General features: G+C 34.9%; 2 protein-coding genes across 4 annotated transcripts in view; both read right to left on the bottom strand.

The window, feature by feature from the left end:
- Positions 1-1,243: 1,243 nt before the first annotated feature.
- On the bottom strand, positions 1,244-18,329 carry LOC111869442 (alpha-N-acetylgalactosaminidase). The gene is made up of 10 exons (XM_023860982.2): positions 18,302-18,329; positions 12,020-12,184; positions 10,338-10,512; positions 9,873-10,047; positions 6,581-6,675; positions 6,237-6,398; positions 3,841-4,038; positions 2,925-3,089; positions 2,768-2,843; positions 1,244-1,313 (listed from the first exon to the last, which is right to left on the bottom strand). Exons 1-10 carry the CDS (start codon positions 18,310-18,312, stop codon positions 1,273-1,275), a joined length of 1,263 nt encoding a protein of 420 aa, XP_023716750.2. The 5' UTR covers positions 18,313-18,329; the 3' UTR covers positions 1,244-1,272.
- An 821-nt stretch (positions 18,330-19,150) lies between these two features.
- LOC111869441 (B-box type zinc finger protein ncl-1) overlaps positions 19,151-26,483 on the bottom strand; it is a 42,738-nt gene continuing 35,405 nt past the window's right edge. For all 3 annotated transcript variants that reach the window (XM_033753429.1, XM_023860980.2, XM_023860981.2), the window contains one exon: positions 19,151-26,124. In XM_033753429.1, coding sequence (XP_033609320.1) covers positions 26,020-26,124 — 105 coding nt within the window. In that variant the 3' untranslated portion in view covers positions 19,151-26,019. The remainder of the gene's footprint in view (positions 26,125-26,483) is intronic.

Here is a 26,483-nt window from a genome sequence, read left to right as displayed (position 1 = left end):
AGCAGATTTACCCAATTTGCACATGATAGTAATGTTCGCACGCTGTTTGAAGTGCGACATTGCGCCCAATGACCAACACACTTCTAAGTCAAACGGAACAGTAACGAACCTGCATGCCAAAACCTACCCATACCTGCTGCACCTACGAGCAGACATACTAAGCTCACCAGAAGAACAATGTGTGAGGTATTATATCTCCCGTTCTCTGTCAGGAGGGGAATTCCAGGAACTTTTTGACTGGCCGTTTTAATTCGTAACATCTATTTCTGTAGTCCACTGTATATAATATGTGTGATTCTGTATGTACGGATAATTACTTGTTGCCGAAATCATGGCTTGTGTTCTTTTGGAATTAAGAGATTTTGTTGTTTGAGACTGGGAAATTAACCAAACTTTAGTAACACCAAACATCGTCACCTGTCCAACCTACCAAATATGTTCCATACTGTACAAATCTAGCATAGAGTAATTTACTGAAATTATTGTGCTAGCCTGGCTTACTCTTGGACCCTGAAGATGGATGCAGTACATTCCTTCAAAATGTTGCCAAACTTCTACATTGTCACATCGCAGGATACAGTAGTTTTCATGTCACTGCTACAAGAACCTAAAATCTCATAACCTGATTCAAACTTACATAACGTTATTATAAAATGATTTGGTAACACCCTCCAGTGCTACTTAGTGTATATTTGTTTACAACTGACCAAAACATATAAAGGCACTATATAAACAAATATACACTAAGTCACACTGAATGGTTTTGCCAAATCATTTTATAACAACTAGTGTGACGGACCAGAATGAATAAAGTTAAACTTACATAACTTGGCTTAAACGTAACAAAATGCAATGTCATATAATCTGTCATACCCAAATGTAACATAACCTGCACCCAAAACCCAAATTAATTAACCTCAAGCAACCTTACCTGTTATTATTAAAGGCAAAGCAACTTAATGTGACTAGGTTTTATAGATATTCTTCTTACACTGGAGAAATTATAACAATAAACTTTGAAAATAAACCAGCTCATACAAAACACACACAGGTACAGTTTCCATGGCACTGAATATACCTAAATATATGAAGGTATTACCAAATTTATTTAATGGTCAAGAGAACAAATGAGGAAGTTGTCATGCAAGTATAAAGAGCAGGATATTATTTCTTAATGTATTTAGACTGGAACAACATTTAGTTTCCCACTTTTCATTCTTAAGACATGAATTTTTGTTAATCTTCTAGCTTAGTGTCCTTGAGAAGTATAGGTTACCTTGCTCCAACAATAGTGGCTCTGTAGAATACGACACCTGGAAACAGCAATCAAAGTATGTATTAATTCCACCTTCACCATGAAGATAATGCATCTTTGAATTGAGAGTTTTCACCACAAAGAAAGTGAATGTATTGAATGCAGTGTGTGTATCTCTATAATACTACTCTTGTTTGAACTGCCATTACACCTTTCTGTGCTTACACAGGAGTAGAGATGCTGCTCTGTAGCTGTGTCAGTGAGCTATATGGGTCTGTTGGCCCATATTGGGGGTATTAGTTGACAGATTTATTGGAACTTTTATATGAATATCATGGCATTTTAGTAACTCCTAAACCTCTGACATCTACAGTGTCAACATTTGTGACATGGGGATAACATTTAACTTTGTCAAAGTATCATACCTTATGTAGGCAACCTCATGAAGAAAAATTCTTTGTGTTCAATATGTCCCCTGGTATAGTGATCATTGTTCACCTTATATGTTGAAAATAGAATCAGTAACTTTCTAATGATTGTACACTATGATGATTTGTGTCAGTACCCAATGATGCTGACATTTTAGGCACATTATAGTGAAATTCAATGCGGGGTCTTCAAATGTTGTCTAATTATAAACCTTTGGGAATATGCAGCTTGTAACAGCACAACAATTAAAGAAATAGTTTATAATAACATGGAAACTTGCACAGTGTTACATTGTGACCTAAAGATCTGATGAAACATGGCATGAAATGTTGGTGTTAGAATATCATACACAGCCTAATGCAACTATGAGTGGTATTCAAACGTATGGAGTTCTGTCATTGCAGCCTTAAAATTTCAGTATTTTTTAATTCTTAGAATCAATTACATAATTCTCTATAACCTTGTAATTGAGCTTTGATGAGCTGTAAAGCAAACTGGTGGACACTTTGTCTTTTTCTTCAAGGTTATCCATGTATCATGAATTAATCTGAATAATGCAGGCTGGTTGAGTAGTAATGCTATTGACTTGTGCTTTGGAGGTGCTCAGTTCAAATTCCAGCTGGAACACCAGGCATCCTCACTGAGGCTTTAGTGGTTTTCCACAGTCCCTTGGAATAATAATACCTTGCTTGGAATAATACCTGAATTAGGCTATGATTGCTTCCTTTCAGATCCTTTCCAATTTATCAATCATCCTACCATCCAATATGTTGTGTCTTACCTTTAAAATACTAATAGAAAAATGACACTTTTCCACATTCTTGAATCATATTTGTTACTACAACCACTAGATACTATGAATAATGGAAAACTGCCTATATGCACATGCATCAGCCTTTGTTCTGTCTCATTCCAAGCTTGGCACTCATGTGCACACCATCTAGCGGTTCACTTCTGAGATATGACACACTGTGATATAGTCTGGATGCTAGTAGTGTCATAAAGCAGTCCACAAACTACTGAAGTCTTATAAAAATTGGTCGTATATGGTCTGGAATAACAAACGAAAAAAGTGCCACTCACCTGATGGATTTATTCGAACAGTTAGGACTGAGTCTGGACCCAAAATTTGAGGCTGGGTATTTGGACTGTAGAGATCCTGCAAAAGTTTATACATTACCATGAATATGAAAAGCATCTCACATGATTTGCTAACACACTACACCAGACTTTTCCTCACCTGAAACTCATACCCACATGCACTGGTAAGCCCTATTTCAGCCAGCGTTACGGATTTAAGATATGGATATCCATCTATCCGACGGCTCACAAATGCCACAGCATATGAATATTCACCATCAAACTCAGGACTGATGGGGCGAGTCCAGATGTCAATCAGTCCTGTCTGAAAGAAAAACCGTCAACCTCTTGATAAATCCAGCACTGATGTTCTTCAGTTTGTCCTGACAACTAACATTACATGTTAGATGTGCTTATTAATTGCCAGAACTTCAATATGACTGTATAATAACTGGATATAATAATGAATATTTGGGCTCTTAAAATTGTCATATGAGTTTTAGTGTCTATGTGGATGTTATGAATAATAGAGGCAATTTTAAATTTGAGGTTTTCACGGCAGTAACTATGAAGAATGCCGTCTTCTGGGATGTGGCGCCATGTAGATCTTGTGTGAATCAACGTTTTGGAGGAACGTATCACCCACATCTTTAGGCTAGAAAAATCCGCAAGTGAGGAACCGGTATGAGCAGGGGGACTGCAGCCTGAACACGTTATTGCACAACAAGAGAGCTGAAGTGTGGATTCAGACAAGGGATTCATTCATGACAACCATCTTCGACAATTTCCATGAATATTACCATAATCCTAAAAGCAAATTATAAATCATATACATGCAATATATGATGAAACCATTAAAGGCAGAAAACCATGCATGAAGTTGTAGGACACCATGAAGGAGAAATGGAAAGTAATTTTTCTGATAGTGCGAAATTACTGTACTATAGTTCATGAAAGAGAATATAATATTATTTCATAAAATCTTCATGGGGGAATTGTACGGGTGGTCATCTAAGAATATTGTATAATTTTTAGTTGCCATAAAAGCTTGAAACTTAGGATATTCACTGGTTTACATTGTTAACACGACGTCCTTGGATACCAAGTTCATCCTGGTTGATGGCGAGGATGGCTTTATTTTGCAGGATGTCTTTGTATTCGGGTTTAACATCTCTGAGTGCTGTAGACATCAGCAATGGAGCAGCCAGGATTGCCCAGATGGCCATCTGCACTTTGCTCTGGTCATAGCTCAGGCCATAGTTCCCAATAATTAGCTGAAAAGAGAGGACCATTAATTATGAAAAAAGTGACTATATGAGTAATGAAAGAGATTAGACCATTTGATGTTTATGATCTGAGCCTTGTACCATTCTTGTTTGTTTCTAATTTATATTGTGAAGCTTGTGGAAAAGTGGTGACAGCTGTAATAATTAAAGAAGGTAAGTGAAGTATACAAACAGGCCCATCCTGTGTAAATTCACTTCAGATTGTTATGATCAATATCTTAGAGACAAGCACATGATGATGACCAAATTGGCCAAAATATGTAGCGCACCAGAGATGTGAAAAATAGTTTTTAATTAAAAGACATGAATTTTAAGATTTTAATACAAATTTGCATGTTAGATGGTGAATAAGGAGTGATAAGTGATGTGCAACAGAATGCTGCAGTACAATACTTAGAAACAAACTTCATGTAGAAAATGTAAATGACATATCATTTATCTTACAAATTTTTTTCTTAAACTTTTTGTTTGACTCAGTATTTACAAATACTTTCACAAAAATGACTCAAGGGCTTGCTGTAAAGCAGTAGCCTTTGTTGTCTTGTTTGGACCAACACTCAGTTCAGTAATGACTCAAAGTACCAAATTTAACGAGAATCTGTTCAACAAGAGTGGAATTGACAGCTGTTTTGTATTCAGTCTGAACGAGTCTGTAAAAATCACTAGTATCTACTATACACAATTTTGTAACCATTTTGAGAGTAGCTTTGTGTCAAATAAGGTGGGATTTGTGGTGGACAAAGAGTGGCACTGGGGCAGATATTCTGTTGAGTACTTTGGGTTTCCCTCCACATCCTCATTCCACAGACTGCTGCTTATTCATTAATCATCCAATGATACAATGCTATGTAATGCTGTTACTGAAAGAGTCTTTAAGTAACCAACATCAAGGAACCAACTTCAGCTTACATACATTCACCACTGAATGGGAAAATTTGAATTTTAGCTTTATGTTATTTTTATTGTTGTTCAAACCGATAATGGAACACATTGTTGTACAACAGACATATGTTATGACATTCGCACTGACAGATGTCTCTATTGTTCAAAGACAAAACTTTATCATTATCCCTGGCGTTAGAATGCTGTTTGCATTTCCGGGAAAGTTAGAAACTATTTCATGACACACTGTGCCTTGCTGTCACTGATACAAATACTGACCATAATACACCTTCCAAAGCCTGTATTCAGCCACAGGCTATTGTGTGTTGCCCTCTTGAGAGTTCACTCACTGGTCTTAGCAAGTACTCTATCTGAGATCAGGGATGTCATTAATTGTGTTTGCAGTGAAATGTATAAATGAATAAATAATATGCATTGATGTTTGATTAATATCCTCCAAGATATGCTAAAATGACACAAGTTATGCTGGTAAAGCTAGTAGTTTTGTATTTATCGAATTAATATGAACATTTTTGTACAAAAACTCAGTGTAGAATAAAGCAGAGGCACAAGTAAGATGAAAGAGTATGGAAATCACAACTAACCTCGGTCAGGGAAGCTGATTCAGGAACATTCTTTTCAGATGTGAATTAGATTTATGCAATGATCATGGAATAATGTCAGGGATTGAGGGAGAGAGAAGCTCCATCTAAGAAATAACATAAACAAATGAATAAAAATAAAATTTATAAACAAGCAAACCAAATATGTAAGACAAAAGAATAAAATCTCCCCCATCTTTACACTCATCATATGTTCTTGATAGCCTCTTTTATCCACCAAACTGTTATCATCTTTAGTGGTACAAATACTTCTACAATTATCAGTAAGTTTCATTTGACTGTTAAATATTGACGGGGTTTCTACACTGGAAAATTTATAATAGTAATAATGTAGGTCAGCAGAAATCTATCAAAGGGCTGAATATAATGATGCTCAAGGGTGATTGCCAGAGATCAAGGCTTGTTAGGGTATTTACTGCAGGTCACCTTTCAGAAAGAACCTGTCTGAGAACAATTAAATTTACATAACATGCCTCAGGATAATTTTTATGTCATCAGGCCTCTGCGGAAGGCTTTCAAGGGATACAATTTGATCAATAGGTTCTACCAGCAGACTACTGAATTTGCTACAAAGGCATCCGATGATGGGTGGGTCACTTGGATGTGTTTCTCTGTGCTTACATGAAGGAACTTGCATGATGAGATGCAGTAGGTTAGTTTCAAGTCTGTAATTTAACATACCATGTCAGGGTCATTCCAGTGGCCAGGTCCAGCATGTTCAGCAATACTGTCCTGTTTCTCTGCAAAATAGTCCATGATGATTTCTACTTCTTCCCATGAATCATCTATATCAACGTAGTTGCGCCACAAGTTACAGTACTGCTTCAGAGCCGTGAAGTTAGGCTGTAGCAAGAACGAAGTAATGCAGTTTAAAAAAAATTATTAAGTGAGAACTTAATGTTCTTTTGTTCTCATCTCATACAGTTTACTTGGACACTAAACAAATATGGATTGATGTATCACAGATCACATCTGCCATGTAGATGGTATGTACATCAAATACATATGTTGCCAGAGAAACATACCTCAATGCCTGCAAACTCCTGATACACTGGCCAACTGCAAGAGTAGATCATGGGACGTCCAGTCTCATTGAGGTAGGATCCAAACTCAGGGTAGCCTGTGTAAGAAACATAACTTTTTAACCTGAAGGTAACAAGTTAAACCTATGCTTAATTAGGCTACAGGCTGTGGAGTTGGATGGGGGAGTGGAGGTATAGATCCATACATTCTTAACCTCTTCACTAGATGAAGGGGAGTGGTCAACTTCATGTCCCACTGCTTTACTCCTGGTATCTATTAGACAGGAGGCTGCATGGGCTCCAGAGATGGTCCATATGCTGTGGAGATGAGAAAATCTCTTGCTTTTGCAAGAAGCCTGAATGAAATTTCATACTAAAGTATTCTGCATTATCAAGAACAGTAATTATACTAACAATATAAATACTGTATAACACAGGCCTAAACCATATGTGCAGGATTTCAATCCTGTCGCATTTATTGGGCTGTTGTTTGAAATGATACCACAATGAACATCTTTTAAATCCTTATCTTCAAAAATATTATTGTGTCAGTTCTGTGGGGTTTTAAGATGGGAAAAATGTAGCACTGATTGATAAAGCATTTAATTCACATTACATCTTGGGGAGGAGAAGAACTCCTTTGTACGTTTTGTATCAACTGTACTGGCATGTGATTCTTTGTATTATAACTGCCATGGCCAAAGATATAGATATAGATATGTCCCCTCTTATTTACATATGTAATAGGTCCTTGGCCACAGGTACATTTCCCTCAAGGTTAAAATACTCACAAATACATCCGGTACACAAGAAAGGTGATGCGTCTGAAGTATCTAATTATAGACCAATTTCTGTGCTTACATCCTTTTCTAAAATATTTGAAAAGGTTATATATAATAGAGTGTATGCTCATGTAGTACTTAATAATATATTGCCTGCTGAGCAACATGGATTTAGGAAACATCTATCTACGGATACTGCTATTCTTAGTTTACTTAATAATATTATGCAGGCACTTAATGACAGAAAACTGGTCGGTGGTATTTTCTGTGACTTAACAAAGGCCTTTGATAGTGTGAACCATGATATTTTACTTGAGAAAATGGATTTCTATGGTATAAGAGGTATATTTCATAAATTGCTTACCTCATATTTAAGTGATAGATACCAACGAGTAGTAATTAAGGATAAACAAGCTATACAATATTTTTCTGAGTGGAAACAGATCAGATTGGGAGTACCACAGGGATCAATTCTTGGGCCATTATTTTTTTTATTATATATAAATGATTTGCCAGCAGCAGTAAATAATATGTCAAAACCCATCCTATTTGCAGATGACATTAGTCTAATAGTATCTACTTCAGATCCTAATCAGCTTAAAGAATGTTTTAATTTAGTTGTTGAGAAATTGATGAGATGGTTTCAGGCAAATTCCTTGACATTAAATTTTAATAAAACATATTGTATGTATTTTACAACGATAAGGAAACATATTGTAAACTCCCCTATAAAGTATTTACATTCTGACATTAATAGTACACAAGTTATGGACTTTCTGGGGGTGTCTTTGGATCCATCCTTATCTTGGCAAGGACATATATCTAAAACAATAAAGAAATTAAATTCTGCTTGCTTTGCCATTAGGTCTCTGAAATCGTTACTATCTATTAATGATCTAAAAATGATATATTTTGCCTATGCTCACTCTATAATTGTATATGGAATTGCCTTTTGGGGAAATGCCACTAATAGCAAGGATGTCTTCATAGTGCAAAAAAGAATTATAAGGAGTATTATGAATGTAAATTCTAGAGCCTCTTGCCGGGGATTTTTTAAATATTTAAACATATTGCCTTTTTATTCTCAATATATACTTTCGCTTTTGCTTCTGGTGGTGAAAAATATGCATTTGTTTGCACTAAATGCTGAAATACATGTCATAAATACACGACAAAGTACCAGCTTACACGTGCCATTGATAAATTTGGCCAAATATAAGAATAGTGTGTGTTGTATGGGTATTAAAATATTTAATAATCTGCCACATAATTTAAGAAAATTATCGAGTGATTATAAAAAATTTAAGTTAGCTATAAATAATTTTCTCTTAAATCAATCATTTTATTCGATAAATGAATACTTGGAGTGGTCAAAAGAAAGGAAATAGAATACAGGTGAATATTTGTTTTATTTAGATACACTTATGTGTAGTAGTTTTTGTAGACTCTGTATAAATGTATGTATACTTTTATTATTAATTGCTTATAATGTCCGTATTTTAGTTATTATTGATTTATTATACTAAGCATTGACTAAGTTGTATTATTGCAACTGTTTTATTATAGTATATTTTACTATTTGGGACTGCTTCTACAACTGTGGTGATTGTGTCGCCTGTACGTTTTTCTTGAAGCAATAAAGATATTATTATTATTATTATTATTATTATTATTATTATTATTATTATAGACTCATTGTGTTTCATTTAGTGCAGAAATTCTGCCAATTATGCACTCACGTTTAGAGGAAAGAACAAGCTTCCAGCTAAACTATTTTTGCTTTCAGTTGAAGGTTATTTGAGGGAAGTTATCTGGGTTCTACTTTGTAACTCCACTTATTTCCAAGCAGCCTTATCATTTCTAGCAGGCAATTCTATTATGTCAGGGCTGGGCAGTCAAAGAGGTAATAGCAAGGAGGAAGGAAAGAGACGAAGATAGATTACAAAAGATGATGGAAGGGAAAACAAGAACACAGAATGAATTAAGAATATACTGTATGTGCTAATATTTCATAACATAAAGACTTTCTCTATGAACTGCAATTGTTATGAATAGCTGATTATTCATGGCAGAGATTCGTTGGTTGAGGCATTATGCTACAATCCAGAAGGTTGTGGATTCGATTCCCATTGAGGTCACTGAGTTATTTTTTAATTGACCTAATCCTTTCAGCCACTCTATGGCCCTGTGGTTGACTAAGCCTCTAACAGAAATGAGTACCAGGAATCTTCCTGGGGGCTAAAGGGCAGCCTGCATATAAGGCTGACAAGCTTACCACATTCTGTGAGCCGATTGTGTGGAGAAAATGTGAGAGCCTCGACATCTCACAAACCTATGGGCCTTCATGGCCTGTTACAGTGATAGCCTTACCTATTTTACCTTTTTACCTCACAGCTGGCAGTGCACCAGTCACCATGAAGGACAGAGCTGTGAACTGGTCAACAAAATTAAGAACTTCCCTGTAATACTAACAGTGGAAAAGTTTGAATGTTTGAGTTGCACTGTTTAGAGACCTGTGTCCATATCCTCAGGTTCTGAATAGCAGCCATCCAGTTTCACATAGTCAACCTCCCAGTCAGCGAATGTCTGTGCATCTGTCTTCATGTGGCCCACCACACCAGGATAACCTGCACATGTGTAGTTCCCAAAATCCTCATAGATGCCAAATTTCAAACCTAGAGAATGAATCTGTAATGATAAACACAGTTTACATATTTTTTCTTGTTTGAATGTATTGAAAATGATCAAATTCTAATTCTAGTTCTAATTATCTCGTGTCATTTCTTAGGTCTGTAGTGAAATGCAATATGCTTATTTCTTTAAATTATCTGAAAAAATTATTTTAAATAGCACGAAAGATTAAATTTTATTTTTCAAGAGATTTTATGAAACAATTTTAACATTCTTTATCCATAAGCAAGATTCTTTCTTTTCTTTAATTCTTGAAGTGCTGGAAAAGCTATTACAGTTTAACTCACATAGTCAGCCAGAGCCTTGATGCCACTTGGAAAGCGCTGGGGATCAGGCTGAAGCCGACCATCACTGCCTCGTTCATGGGCCAGCCAGCAGTCGTCAATAATGATGTACTCATATCCAACATCTGCATAGCCTTCTGACACCAACAGATCAGCTGTACGACGGAAGAGCTGTTCACTGAACCAATTGTTAGAAGTTAATATTTTATATTTAGGGTTGAAACGTGTTACTATTCCTCTGGTTTCATGGATGTGCTCCTTCTATGATTATGTAAGTTTGATACTACTGTAAAATTTGACAGGTCACTGTGTGATAGTAATAAATTAAAGTAATTAAAATCATTGATACAGCTGTATGTGATGGTTTCAATGATTTGCATATATATATTAGTTCAATACTTTACTCACCTTCACAGTTATTTAACCATAAACTATTTCTTCTATGTGTGCTTTAGATAATCATCTTCCCCCTCACTAAATTCAAATCCATAAAAATAATCAAACCACATCTACGTGTATGAAGTGTCAATATCATGCTGCTGTGCTGAATTTGAAGTGGTTTGTTTTGCTGTCTCATTTTCAGTTTAGTTTCTTTTATTACTTTTTTCTTTTTTGTCACAATATATTCTTTTTGAGGCCTTAAGAGAGTACAGTGAAGACTATTGTGTGAAGAAGTTACGTCCTTCCATCTGTTTCTCTTCATGTTTGAACTGTAAAGCTGACATATCAGTGGATTCTGTACCATGACAGTCTGTTTCCACACACAACTACTTCATTACACTGATTTCTGGACAGTGAAAGAACACTAGTGCTTGAATACTATAACTGTATCATTATCTCTCCATTACTGTTTTGGTCACAGAATAATGTAATCTGCAGTCCACCTCATGAGGTACATTTCAACTACTAGTAATCTTCTCCTATCACACTCATGCCAGATTGTTCAATGCCCTCATCAGATATAGATGCCACAATTTACATGAATTTGACTTACATGGGTTTCACATTAATGTGATTTCACTTGAAATTACTTCATTCCTCATTGCAGGCAAAAAAAATAATGTACTTATATGCCTAAAAATAGTACGGCTAAAATGACTTATATTCAAGTTATTCAATTTTTTAATGAAAATTAAAGGCAGCGAAACCAAAGAATATCACAAAGTTTTGAGTTACATAATTTTGAGTTATATGATGACAATATTATATTTAAGCATCCTGTTGCACTCTATACGATAAATGATATAATGATATAAAAAATTTTAAAGGATTTTAAAATTAGAACTAAAGATTTTATAGTGCTACTACAGGAAAGTCAAAATTAACGTGTGTAAAATAATCTACAAACCAGACAGATATCAACGAAGTAGATGTTGATAATAACAAGGAAAGTGTTTTTAAAAGTTAAATTTTGGGCTGGGTGCAGTGTGACAGCAACGTGAGTGTTATACACCTGATGATGGCCGTCTGAGGCCGAAACATGTAGTGTAAAGGAGCAAGATTAAGGACACATAATATATTGTTTGCACTTGGGACGGAGTTTATATCATTATATAATTTATTATATGATGACTCTTGGTAATGAAACTATCAAATAATGGAGGCTACTTTTGTTATAATAAACTCAATGAAATGTTTCAAATAAAATCTGGTACAAGTCATATGAAAATCTATAAATAAGTTACCTGACACAGTCATTCGGATATGTTTCACAGTCAACTATACAGCGATATCTCTCCCAGGCAAGCCAGCCCATTGGTGGTGTGAGGGCTAGCCCATTATCCAGAGCTGCTACTATCGTCAGTATACTCACAGCAAAAACACAAATGACCAACATCTTCCTGGTATTTCTGCGCATACAGAACTCAGCATTATTGGACTTGACAGAAGATGGTGCCTATCTTCTACTTCAATAGCCACTTTACAAACACCAGAATAATTACCTGTGCTTCATATTATGATCCACAAGCAGCTTTGAGACTGATTTGAATGAAGAATACTGTCTTCTGAGATATGATGCCATTTGGTTTGGCAGAAGTTCACCAACATCTCAGAAGGCCACACTGAAGTAAATTCTTGCAGCTTACTTCTTGTTGATTGCTTAATCCACTCACTCTTTTACCCTGGAGATGGAGCCAGTATGTTCCTCCAAAAATACTGGTGAACTACCAGGCTATATTGTCACATCCCAGAAGACAGCACTCTTCATGGACATATGATTGCTTACTATATACTAATTGTTATTTTGAAATGTAATTATATTAATTTATGTATTCTTGAATTTATTTCTATAACTTGTTTTCTATGTTTTTATTGTATCTATGTTAAGATTCAAACTTGACTATTTCCACATCTCATGGAACTTGTTTTCTGTATAGATCTATGGAAATGAAATAAATGAATGAAATGAATGAATGAATCACTGTGAAAACCTCAAATACAACAGAAATTGAATGAATTTAAAGAAATGCAGTTCCACCATGCTCAGAAAAGCTTATATATCTTATACAGAGTGTATCAAAACTCAACGGCAAAACTTCAGGAATAGACTCCTCATATAGAGAGAAGAAAAAAAGTGTATGACAACATTGGACCAGAAATGCATAATTACAGAGTTATCTCAGCGTGTAATTTACAGAGTGCATGCCGACACGTCCTGTTTGCTGGAATAAAAATGCGAGACACCGGTTGTTTTTTGGGACCCTATGTTCTTCCGGACAAGCTTAATGGACAGAACTACACAGATTTCTTGTGTGCTACATTGCCTGATTACTTGGAAGACATGCCATTAGCATCCCGTTGACAGCTGTACTTCATGCATGATGGTGCTCCCGCACATTTCAGTCTGTCTGCCAGCAGGCAACTTAATGCACATTATCCTGGGCACTGGATAGGGAGAGATGAACGAATTGCTTGGCCACCACGCTCTCCTGACTAAAACCCCCTGGACTTTTACCTGTGGGGACACTTAAAGTCTGTCATGTATTTGACTGCTGTTGCTGATGTACCTACTCTCCATGTGTGCATTGTGGCAGCCTGTCAGACAGTACGCACTACACTGGGCATTTTTGATTGTGTGTGGCACTCAATGCGACGATGAGCGGAGACCTGTATTCAGGCAGGAGGAGGTCACTTCGAACATTTCCTCTGTTATGTGACCAGATTGTTCCAGCTGGTGTTACAGACGTATTCAGTGTAACAGTGCAACAGTGTTGGGAGTGTTGGATTGCACTATCGTTACTAGCTCTGTAATTATGCATTTCTGGACCCATGTTGTCATACACTTTTTTTCTTCTCTCTGTATGAGGAGTCCGTTCCTGAAGTTTTGCCATTGAGTTTTGATATACCGTGTATACAACATAATATTTTCACTTGATCTCAAATACAATTCAAGATCTCCCCATAGAAATAGAGGGCATTTTAATGATAAGAATGAGTGTATCGTAACTAACAACATGGGGAAAGGTATTCCTTCAAAATGAGGTGTTACTCACGTGGTGAATAATTTCTCTGTTTTTAAAGAACTTGAATGTTCATTACCATATTGATAATAGCTCACTACTGGGCACAGTCCATAACTTCTGGCCTCCTGACCTCTTCCAACATATATGTCTCAGATATGCATTGGGCATCTACACCTGATTTTGAACTTAATTTTGGCATTAGAATTGGCAGGTTTAAAAGCCTAGCACAAAATTCCACCTATATTTGGAATCTAAGTCATTTAAATTCATTCCTCTTTATCAAAATCTCTTTCCTTATTATCAGTTTTACTATGTTTCCACTTTTGCCTTAGTCATCTTGAAATCACTTTCCAACAGATTTTTCTTACTTCAATATTCTTTGTGCTTATCCCATTTCTTCAGTTACAAATAAATCTATCTCCCTTACAGTTATCCTAACAATAGTAAGAAGTTATTTTGCAATGAAATAAGGATCCAGTGCCTTTTACATTGGCCATATCACAGTTCCTTAGTATACATATATTTACCCAAGTTTATTTCCTTCCAAACAATGAGTTTTAGAGTCGGTACATACCACGTATCAACAAGGCTTAATGAGAAGATCAAAACTAAACTAGAATAAGTGGGGTCTGTTTATTTATAGCTGTTATTTTATGGTGTCTTCTCTTGTCCAAATAAGCTATTGTGTCTCAAGTAAGCAGGTCAAGAGGCTGGCTTATCATAATCAGGACAATTATATTTAAGTAAACTAAATGATGTTATCATTAACAAGTATTTTACTGATAAAACTCAGATTTTTATGTATGAATCAATATAAACATCATCATAAGAATTCACATGTTGATAATAGGTTACATAATGTGAAGAACAGTTAAAGTTAAGAATTCTTGACTCTCATTTAATATTTACATGATTGAAATTCATCCCTTCTGGGCTTTCTAAAGCTTCATCCAGTCCTACTAAGCAAATTCAAAGATAGTATTTAAAACATGTATTGGTCATAACTGCTTGCATCCAGATACATCTTAATTCAGTCTTCATAAGCATACTACCATTTCTTATAATAGATAATATAACCTGCCATAAGCAACACATAAACCAACAAATTCATACAACATCAACTGAAAGAAAGGAATAACTGAAATAAGGACAAAGAGAAGAAAGGAAACTAAAAAATCATGATACCCTCTCCATGTGCAACATGCACTCAGGTGTCTTCAGGATGAATATCTTTCTGTAAGGAAAAGCAGTTTTACAAATGAATGATCTTAGGCTTTCACGGTAGTTAACTGTTGATATTGACTGTATTCTTGAGGTCTTTGCAACATGTTGATGTGGGTAGTGTTGCTGACATTTTGAAGATACATGATCAAGTGAAGACAGTATGTACGTTCGAAATGTTGGGAATGTTGCCCACTTCCATACAGTGCAAAGATTCAATAGCAAATTCAACATCAACAACTTCTGTAAACACGATGGAAATTTGAATTTCATGTGTAGACATTCTTCATGTCAAGCAAAAGTCTAAATAACAATATATAAACCGAATATAACTATTTTTCTGCCTCGTATTGCAAGACCCAGATTTTTTCATTAGACTCTATTGACAAATTTTCTGTAGAACTTTCTGATAAAATATAAATTTTGTGTTCAAGATACAGTTGGAACTGGAATTTTACTTTATGGTATAAATAGACTTTTAACAAATCTCTCATTAAATACAAATTCCATTGAAAAGTATACAGATATTGAGATAAATATTTTGTCTGCACACTGTATATTTCTGTTATGCTGTGCCAAAATTTTACCCATTAGGAAATTAAAGGCAGATAAAATTCTGGGAGTACTGGCTTCCATTCAGTTCAGAATATTTTGTCTTCTCCCCTGTTATATAAAAGCATAAATATCAGATGATACAGAACTGTAATTTTGCCTACATTTTGTTATATGGGCATGAAACTTTGTCCCTTATATTAAGGGTGTTAGGGAGTATGGTGCTGAGAAGAATATTTGGACCAAAGAGGGAGGAAATAGCAAGAGGTTGAAGAAAATCACATAATGAGGAGCTTTGTAACTTGTACTACACAACAAATATTATTAGGATGATCAACTCAGGGGGGATGAGATATGCACACATAGGACAGAATTGCATGGAGGGATTTGGTAGTGAAACCTTAAGCAAAGAAACTACTAAAGATGCAGACATAGATGGGAGAACAAATTTAAAATGAATCTTAGAGAAATAGGATGGGGGTGTGAACTGGATTCATCTGGCTCAGAATAGGGACCAGTGGTGGGCCCTTGTGGACATAATAATGAACCTTTGGGTCCTATAAAATGCTGAGAAGTTCTTGCCTGGGCGAGTAACTGTCAGCTTCTCAAGAAGGACTCTGTTCTATGGAATTAGTTAGTTAGTTGGTTACCATGAGCCATTACTTAGAAATTTTACTGAACTTAAGCTGAGTGCATTCAGGAACAGCGCACTCTGCTAGTTTGAATTTCATCAAACTTGAATGACTGCTTTCTTAGAAGTAGGTGAAAAGCCTGACCTTGAAGTATCAGTTATAATAGCCATTAAATTTGCTATGTAATATGTAGGGTGAGAAATAGCCAAAACCACAAAATAATATTTGATAAAAAACAAGGAGTTTGAAAATGTGAGAAATCCCAGGTATTGAGGTGCAATGATAAAGGAAGTGCATGCCATTGTGTACTATGTTTGCTTACTGTAAGCTTCACCCTCAGAATTTTATGGTCTTAAAAATATACTTTTGTTGTACATTATTTAACAGTGCTGTTAGTATATAGATTATATTGCTTTTGATGATGGGATTATTGATGAATTAGAGCACATGGAAAAAGAAGCATTCATGTCACATTCAAGGAACTATCCCATCATTTGCTAGAGGGACTGAGGAAAACAATGAAAAACCTCAGTCAGGATAACCGGCGTCTTGGCTGAGATTCAAACTGAGAACTTAAGGAATATAAGAGTACAACATTACTTCAAGAGCAACCTGTTTAGTGAAAAGAATATTCTATGTATGTTCATTATCTTTTACTTTTAACATTTGTGACTTCCATCATTATAAAAAGTTAGGTGTAAATTGCACTCAACATATGCATGTCTTACTGTCACTGAAGTGTTCAACACCTTCTTGTCATCATCCTGCCAGAATTGATGAGAGTTGTACTATTACTGCATTTTTGACAATCCAATAATGTCTTTTTATTCTTTAAGATCCCCTTATAAGCCAAATTTTGAGTTTCAAAATCCTCAATCTTGGAGGAAAAGTGCGACTTATATTTGAGCAAATATAGTAATTCAGATTTCTCCTTTGCAAAACTGAGACAGAGAAGTAAAAGGTAATATTTTAGCTATTCCTTGTAATCACTTTCTGTATCTTCTTGGAAGAAGTAGTGTTAATGCTCTAGACTCATATCTGGAAGGTGCTCAGCTAGAATCTAGGGCCTGGCATGAGCTATCCTCCCTCACTTATTATGGTTTTCCTCAGTCCTCCATGGGAAATGAGAGGGAGTTCCTCATTTAATCATGACTGCTTCCTTCCATGCCCTATCCAAGTCACTATTTGCCAATTATCCTATCATTTGACAATACAGAAACTGATCTATCATAAAATATCTACAAAGCAGAAGAACCGACACACAGGGTTTATGAATTTTAATAGCAACATTATGTCATTACCAGTCACAGAACCATGGTACTTTTTAAATTCCTACTATTAACAGCAGGAACATGGCAGCTATATATATGTATTGGCAACAAGACAAATGAAGGGTCCAGAAAATTTGATGGATCTTCAAAGAATGTGCAGCTTTTATTAGACTGCTTTTTTTCTGCTGTACAATATAAATTAAGGATATGAAACTACTCCAAATAAATATAAAGATTTACAGAGACAGTAGTAATCAATAAAGTACTGAACGCTGGTATGTTTAAAAATTATCTAAAAATTATATATGATGTAATTTTTCCACCTTAAAGTTTGTAAACAAGATGAAAGTGCAGAACCTTGAAGTGATATTGCCAACTGAACGATAGTATGAAGCTGTACTATTTCAAATTATGCACCAAGGTAGGCGAAAAATACATGCAGTTCATTAACTTATAATTTCCATTGTTTTTGCATAGAGTTGGAAGTATTTAAAGTATTCTGGAACTTTTTTCATGGAACATCTCTTTTTCCGTGAAAGCCACGTAACTCTTTTAGTTCCACTTGTTCAATTTTATGAGGCTGTCAGTATCTCAGATTACATAGCGTCAAATGACAGGATGACAGTCAAACACTGAATCAGAAAGGATTTTGAAGGAAGCCATCATGACATTATCATGGAATTGCCCCAGCATTTGACTGTATGGAATGAAAAGAACCAGGAAAATCCTAATTCAGCATAGCTGGCATCTTGGCTGGGATACAAGCCAAGCACCACCCAAATACAAGTGTAGAGTGTTACTGCTATGTAGCTGTCTTTCAAGAATACCTTTGGTTCATGTGATAGTTCCACTTCATCATGTCATTTCTTCTTCCTTGCACAAACAAACACCATGACTCTTGATAAATGCGGTCAAGAGTTGTGTTATCATATCTTATCAATATAAAAATATTTTATTTTCCTGATCCCATTTTTGTACTGTAATAGATAATCTAATAGTTGACTCAAAGCAAGTATCAATAGTGTCACATGTAGCGGGGGGGAGAATGCATGACTAATAATTGTGGATTCTGGATTTGATGATTAGGTTTATTTGATGCCACACAATTACACTTGGTTATAATAATCCACGCATTCAACTCCTTCTGGATACCAAATCCCCCATTTTTGTCTGTATCTTACAATTCCGATCTCCTGGAATTCTCTCATATTCTCTTCTTCTTCCGTGTGGTGTCATATTGTGTCTTCATTTCTGCACTTCTGAACTGACAGCTTCTTTCACATTTTTGATGAAAGAGTCTCCAGTGTATTGGTTGCTACGGGAACTGAAGTGGTTCAGTATCCATTACCTAGGAAATTGCTACGCGAAACTCCACTCAGATGGGGAGATCGTGGCTTTCAGGGGTCGCATCACAATATTTCCCAAATGTAATTTCACTTCTTCATACATGTTACTTTGACACATTACTGACATTTCCAAACATCTGAGCCTTGCCATATTGTGTACATATAAACAGGATCTGTATACATTTTGAACGCTCTGCCAACCTGCATTCTCTTATAAGAATTTGCTTAAAAGATTGAACTGGCAAGACAGTCAACATCAATATGTATGTAAGTGCATGGTATATTTTAATGGTATGGATGGACATCTCATGTAATAAATAAGATGCAAACTTTAGGTGACTATTTATTTCATAAAACAAAGATCATACAAATTAAGCATTCTTAGGTAAATTTAAAGATACTTAACAGTTTCCAAAAATAGCAAGAATGAATGCTGAACATTTTTAACAGGAACCCTGAATAACGAATAAAATCACGTCTGGGGCCAAACTCTCTAATCAGTTTTACACAAACAAATTGAAACCTTGCTTAGGAGCAGTACATCCATGGCAACTTTCGTTTTAGCACAAGCCCTATTAATATCAATTCTAAAATTAAATTTTAACATACTTTATGTAATATTCTGCTGTACAATTTTACATTTACCACTTTCATGTAAGACAACTCTGAATACTATAATTTCAAAATTATTTATTATAGCAATATTATCAGTGTTTTATATAACATTATATTATCTGTATGGGTGTATCATGTACTATTTGTAAAAGAAAAGTATATTCATGAACAGGGAAAAGTACATAACTTGTGAGTTCAAATTAAAAAAGAAAGAAGAACTGATGATACATTTGTTTCCTAAACAAAAACTTATCAGTAAATATTTTATCAAATAATAAAGGACTAGCTCTGGGAAATTTCCCTTGGAAGTTTTAAATCAGTTTAGTTTGAAAACACATACTAAATGACTATGCAAAATTGGAGTAATGTTATCCTCTGAGCTCACACCCTCTTCTTTAATTAAAAGAAAATGGAAAAATAATTGGTCATTATGGCTACTCGCTAGGCATCAGTTCTGGGCACAGGTTAAAAATATTTGCCACTAAGACAGCTGAAATTTATGAAGATAAAAGTGGCACCCATTTAATCAGCAGAACATAAACTAAGGGCTACTGTTTCAACAGATACACTAAATGACAAAAGTCTGTTTCCATAGCATTTATACAAACCCTGGAAATAATTGTATTTATTCAATATCTTATGTAAAAGGTATGTACTTGTAATTCAATCAATATTACAAAGATTATAACACACAAAAACATACTTAACATTTTAAGGTAATGACTATGAGTGAAAATAACATATCTTTTAAATAATTTGGTGCATCTATTGGCAAAAATGTTTCAAGAGGCCTCTTTTCTGATTTTCATTATATTGCTGCAGCTCTGTAAAATTTCAAACAAGCATAAAACAATAAACCTTTACATGCACATACGGTAATTGATGAAAGTGATATGTTGATAATTTGACTTCATCCAAATGGAAGAACATGCTAAAGGTGTCACAAAATGGAAATAAAACAAACACATGTGCCCACTGATCATGGAGAGTGCCAAGTCACAGATTCTGTCATCTTAAAAGGCACTGCAGTCTATGGGCAGAGTTCATAAGAGATTTACAGAAGTTTTCCATATTGTAACCTAAAGAAAATGTAGTATGCACTGATGTTACTGACTTCTAGGCCCAAATATAAAATCACAAATTTGTAATACATATGTAATGGATCTAGCATATTGTTCAGATTTACGATAAGGCTCGTTATAAATTTCTGGAGGGCTCAAACAAATGAATATTAAATAAAAGGAAATAACAGTAAAATATTTAGAGAATGAGATGAACTATAAAAACTCCGAACTAACTACAATAACCAGTAAATGTGTTCTATGGTTTACATTTAAAAATTTGTACTTGAGCTGACTAAAAAGAAAAAAAAAAAGATAATTTCTTCTAATGAACATAAAAAATTAACAGCTACTGTACAAGTTCAGTCAATAATAACCAACATTTAGGACCCCACTAAAACATCACACAACAGTTTCTGCCACACCTTGACAGGGCACCAACATATTACACCTTACTGTTGAAGGAACAACCCCTCAAAACTGTCACCTTAAGTGCAACCTCACACACTCAAAAATAAAAACATGCTGAGTACAGTAATAATTCACAAGGCTTGGAATGCAATACCTACATTTAAATAAACATTTTTGGTAATATGTATACATAAGAATATATAACAAAAGGAAAATTATTTTGTTATGAAGCAATGTTTTTTCATATATTTTTATGTTTTATATAATAAATCTAAACTATTCTGTCAAGGGATTATTGCACATCTGCACTGAAATGACAGAACTCTCCAAAGTGGGGAAACAAAAGAAGGGGAAGAAAAGAGGAAGAAAATATCTCACAACCATTTCTTCAAAGTTTCTGTGGTCTAGTACTGATTGTTCATGCTGCCAACTGAAATGCTGTCCCACCACCATTATGGCACAGTGAAAACAAGGATTGGTATATCACGATTACAAAGCACTCCTAACACGGAAAACAGGAACTTGACTTCATTACATAAATCAGCTGTTTCTTCCAAACAAATTTCATCCACATGAACAGCATGCAGCCATCCCTCCAATAAAGCATTCATTTTTTCACCTGCTGTTAAAAATGCCTATTTTTAAGTGAACTCAAGAATATGAAGGTTCCTCATGCCACACCTATCTGATTGGAGTTATGTTACACAATCTGCTGCTGTTACATTTCAGTTGGCAGGAATGCTGAAGAGCTCACTATTACAAGTGTGAACAGCAAAAATGAGTTTATCACCACTTGCAATATGAAGAGCGTCCTTATCTTATCAACTACTTATTACAACGAGTTTTTAATTTCTAAGCAATTGTAAAGAATTATTATTGAACAACAAAAATAATAGATCAATCCCACAAAGTACACCTTTAAATTTTTATAGGGTTTTTAATATATTCCTTTCAGTGAAGCAGCAGAAAAGCTGGATACCACTCACGTGTCGGAATACATTCCAGAGGGAACAAAGAAACCACTAAACTCACAATCTCGCACCATAAAGTCAACACAGTCAACATGAGAATATCTTACAACAGTATGAGTTACTTGCACATCACAAACATCATTTTGGCAACAACATTTTCAAATATGTGTATTTAAATTCAATAAATCTTACAATAACAGTGCTAAGATATTTGCCGGTTTCCTTTTTCCCCAGGTTTTGTTTTGAACAGCCATTTTGTTTAAAGAACACAATACATGACAACATATTAAATATCATGTATATGAACAAGTTGAATAATAAAAGCATTCTTAAAAAAACAATAATACAGACAAAACACTGAAAACTGCAAATTGAAAATAATATTTTTCAATTTGCTGGTTATCTACAAAATCAAGGAAACAAAAATATTTTAAACTCTATTCTACAGTAAAAAAAAAGGACAGGCTTGATTGAGATAAAAACCTCGACATTGCCACATTAAGTGATTAATAACAAATGAATAAGCTACATATTTTTCTCAGCAACTAGGAAGACAAATCATCTGGTTGTACTTAACAACCACAATGCTAAAAACCTTGTAGCTTTTCCATGTTATCAAGGAGTGCAATTCCTGCACCTTGTATTTGCTTTGCTCATCTATTTCCACACACCTTATGCAATAGCAACTGGCAATGTGGAACTTCAAGGCAGTAAGAATTCCACCTTGTGTTTGTGTATGTGTGTTTTTAAGCGTACTAAATTAAGGGAAGAGACTAACGGCCATTTGCAGATGTCCCCGTTACATTTCTATTAACTGTGTTAAATAAGACATAATTTTTATACCTGTCATTCTACAAATTCCATTATTATTTAATGTTATTATTAAATGCTTGTGATTACTTGCAGAAGCTTTAAATACTTCATCGATTACACTATATAAATTTCATGTGTATGAGTGTTATTCCAAATCTCCCATTTCCCCCTTTTAGTTGGAAAGAGGAAAGTGGGAAGACGGATACAGTTGCAAATGGCCAAGACCAAGAAAAGCGCATAGGGCAGAGGTATGCTCCCTTCTGCATCTTGACATGCTTTTTCAAAATTCGTGGCTTAAATATCACCTTACAAATACCTCTGGAAAATGGCCTTTGTGCTCTTCACTGTATAAAGTGATGATTCTGGAACTAGAGACAATGGATAACAAAATGTCTCTCTTGTCAGGGAGAGAGTCTCCATTCTCAGTCACAACTCTAATGGGAAACTCATTTCCCTGACTTTGCATTTCAAATTGCATCCAGTTCCACTATGGATGGAATGATACAAGACAAGATTTCATATAAATAGAGACTTTTAAATGTTTTCTTCAATACTGACAAAACTAACAACACTTATTGCTAGTGAATTTTGGTGGGAATAATAAAAAGTTGTGTGTTCATACTTACTCCATATGCACTATATCATCCAAATTCAATATTTCTCAAATTATCAACATTTAATTATTGTATCCTTTAGATCTCTTTGCAAGTTAAGTTTGTGTAATGCATAGGGTGAAAAAAATGACTGTTTCCTTACAGAGTAGCTATCTAAAAAACAACTGTATTTTTGTACACATTGAAAGAGACTTGTGTGATTTGTAAAAATCATCAAAAATTCTATCACATTTACCACAAATATATAATATTTTTGTAGTTTTTATCATCTATTGAGGTAAATCATAGGGGGTTAAAACTGAGGTTAGGCATCCCTCCTAAGCCACTAAATAGTTTAGGTTTTTTATACAAATTCATGGTAGGGGAGATGCCTAACTTTTAAGGTCAAAAAGTTGTGTAAATATATTTATATACTCAAAACATGTGTAAGTTTTGAATCTGAGCAGGTTTATATATGTATATAATAAGAGAGAATGTATGTGTGTGTGTGTTAAATTTTGTTGCATCTCTTAAGGCAATTAACAAAAATATAAACTGACATATACACTATGACTTATTAATACTCGAGTATCATTCAAACTAAAAGTCATAGTACCAGAAACTTCATTGGGGGGAAAAAAATACCCTTTCTCCCAAAATTCTAAGTTCAAAAGACATCATCCTAATGCCATACACAATTTTAAGTAGCCCCCCCAACCTCAAAGCAGAGTAGCAGTCACAGTGTACACATAATCTTCTGCCCTAAAGATATATTTAAGCATAAGATATTTTTGGCGATTGTTTTATATAATTTTTATAGAAACATTATGTTTGTTATTGTGAAAATTACTTTCTAACATTTTGCCGCTAGTAAATATAGGCAGCGCACAATAAAATAACAAGATACTAAGGTCACAACTGATCCTGAAGATACTATTATCACAGGCATGTTTTTATCGAAAGGTTTTCTTTCTTTTATTTTTACAAGTTGACCAAGAAGTAACAGAGAAATAACATCTGTATTTTTTCACAGTACTAGATAAGACATAATGAAGTACCAATTACAGTTCACTCCATTTGTAACGAGATGAAGAAGAGGTCATCTACTCTAACCGTCAAAATGATCCCAAAGCGCGAATGTTCTATTTGGGATTTGGAACCATGGCTGTCATGGATGATAAATTCTCTAAGGAGTGTAAGTTCTTTAAACACTTCCAATGAGTCCTTCACTACATGGGACCTTTCATTATAAGCAATACTGATTAGAATAAAACCCATGACAGTTACGAGGTTTATTACTTAGTTGAAAACTCAACAGTCAGGTATACACAGAAAGAATGTCTCTTTTGTGTTAGCGAAATTCTTCCAAAAAATTCTCGAAACTTCTTGTGTTGTTAAGTTTTCGGTTCTTTGGTGACTGGAAATGAAACCTGGGTTTGGCCATGTGATTGACAAGTTTCACTAACCATACAGGCACTTAAAATGAGTGACAAAGAAGCTCAAAACTCGATGAAAATGTCTTTGTGCAGACAGTAGAGCACAGCAATCCAATTATACAATAAGGGGGAATTCACAATCATCACAAATCCCAGGAAATGTAGTTTTGTTTCCATAAAGGAGACATTCACAAGTCCTTTCCTCAGGTAGACTGACAGACAAAACATGTGCAATAGTTTCTGGAAGTCTGAACACCCTACAATAAAATGTCTATAGTTATCGATGGCTGAAAAGCCATTGCCACTTTCATACATGAGATTATTCATTCATATATTTGGGAGGGTACAAAGATAGATTAACGCGCAAACAAATGTTTAATTAATAGTTAGAGAAATCATGGCACAGTAAAATACATACATTCCGATATAAGATACACAGTTGTTTGCGTGCTACCCTTTGCAACCTCATCAAGTTGCACAAAAATATCAAGATGAAAAACATATTTTCTCATTTTCAGAGCAAATAAAATTTGCAATCACATTCTTAGTTATAGCAAATATGATGAATAATAATAAACCAACCTGAGTAAGTATTGTAATCATTACAGTTACTTTAAAACTGAACATCCAAGAACTCAAGCACACAGCCATTTTAACCATTCACACACATATGCATGAAAAGAAACTCTCCTTTTAAGCATGAACTGTTACATTAGGAACCATATGACTGCTGCTGCTGCTATTACTATTACTACTACTACTACTACTACTACTACTAATGATAATAATAATAATTTAGTTTTTTAACAAATAAAAAATAATTAGTGTATATGTATAATATATTTACCTATAGTACTTTCGTTATTTGGATAAATTTGCTAAATGCATTTTTTTACATCACACCTTTAAAATAAAACAAACTCTGCCTAAACTAAACATCTTTCCCTCGCAAAATAATCTGAAAACAAATATTTTGTCTCCACTACAGCACTCATATTTAAAAATCTTACTGCAGTACTTAACATGACTTTCTGACTACTGAAAATTAAAATATTAGCATAAATTATGCAGAGTTTATGGTTGCGAGATCAACTAAGTTGGAGACTATGGTAAACACCATTGGGCTGAGTTCTTAAGATGGAGAGAGATGGGGCTACATGAAGAAGCACCAACCACATCATGCTCCTGTGACCCAACAGAGTTTCTCTAATATTCTGAAAGTCTAATCCTACAGTATATATTCATGCAGCTTTCTTGCTCAATTCGCTGCTGGCAGCATAACTTCTCTTCAGACCTTACTTACATGATATAAAGTGTATTGAGGACCAATACATGATGATTGTTCTTAGCTAAAGTTACCACATAACCTTCTGATGTGATTTTTAGGCCGCAGCATCGGGATACCTATTGTGAAAACAAAAGAAATACGTACATTTAAGTACATAAGTGTTCTGTGACTAAGCAGTGTGAAAGGCCACGGGCTTCCCACCGCAGCGGCCCAGTTTCAATCCCGAGTCTGGTCAGGTGGGATTTGTGGTGGACAAAGTGGCGCTGGAGCAGGTTTTCTCCGAGTACTTCGGTTCTCCTGCCAATCTTAATTCCACCAACTGCTCCACAATCACCCTCACCTATCATCTAAGGCTGGTACAATAGGCCAGAAGTGGCTGCAATACAAGGGACTTAGTCCAACCCCACTAGCAATAAAAAAAAAGGAGTGAATTATTTGTGCGAACTTTCAAGAAGCAATCTGAGATATGGTCTAC

The sequence above is a fragment of the Cryptotermes secundus genome, unplaced genomic scaffold (genome assembly GCF_002891405.2).
Source record: "Cryptotermes secundus unplaced genomic scaffold, Csec_1.0 scaffold1053, whole genome shotgun sequence".
Lineage (NCBI taxonomy): Eukaryota > Metazoa > Arthropoda > Insecta > Blattodea > Kalotermitidae > Cryptotermes > Cryptotermes secundus.
Note: the sequence above shows the minus strand (reverse complement) of the source record. Positions and strands in the feature narration are given on the sequence as shown.

Excerpts from the sequence above, each read along its gene's own strand:
- LOC111869442 (XM_023860982.2), bottom strand. Across the intron at positions 4,039-6,236 it reads ACTGGAATGACCCTGACATG|CTAATTATTGGGAACTATGG; the intron begins GTATGTTAAATT and ends CTCTCTTTTCAG. Across the intron at positions 2,844-2,924 it reads CATGTGGGTATGAGTTTCAG|GATCTCTACAGTCCAAATAC; the intron begins GTGAGGAAAAGT and ends AAACTTTTGCAG.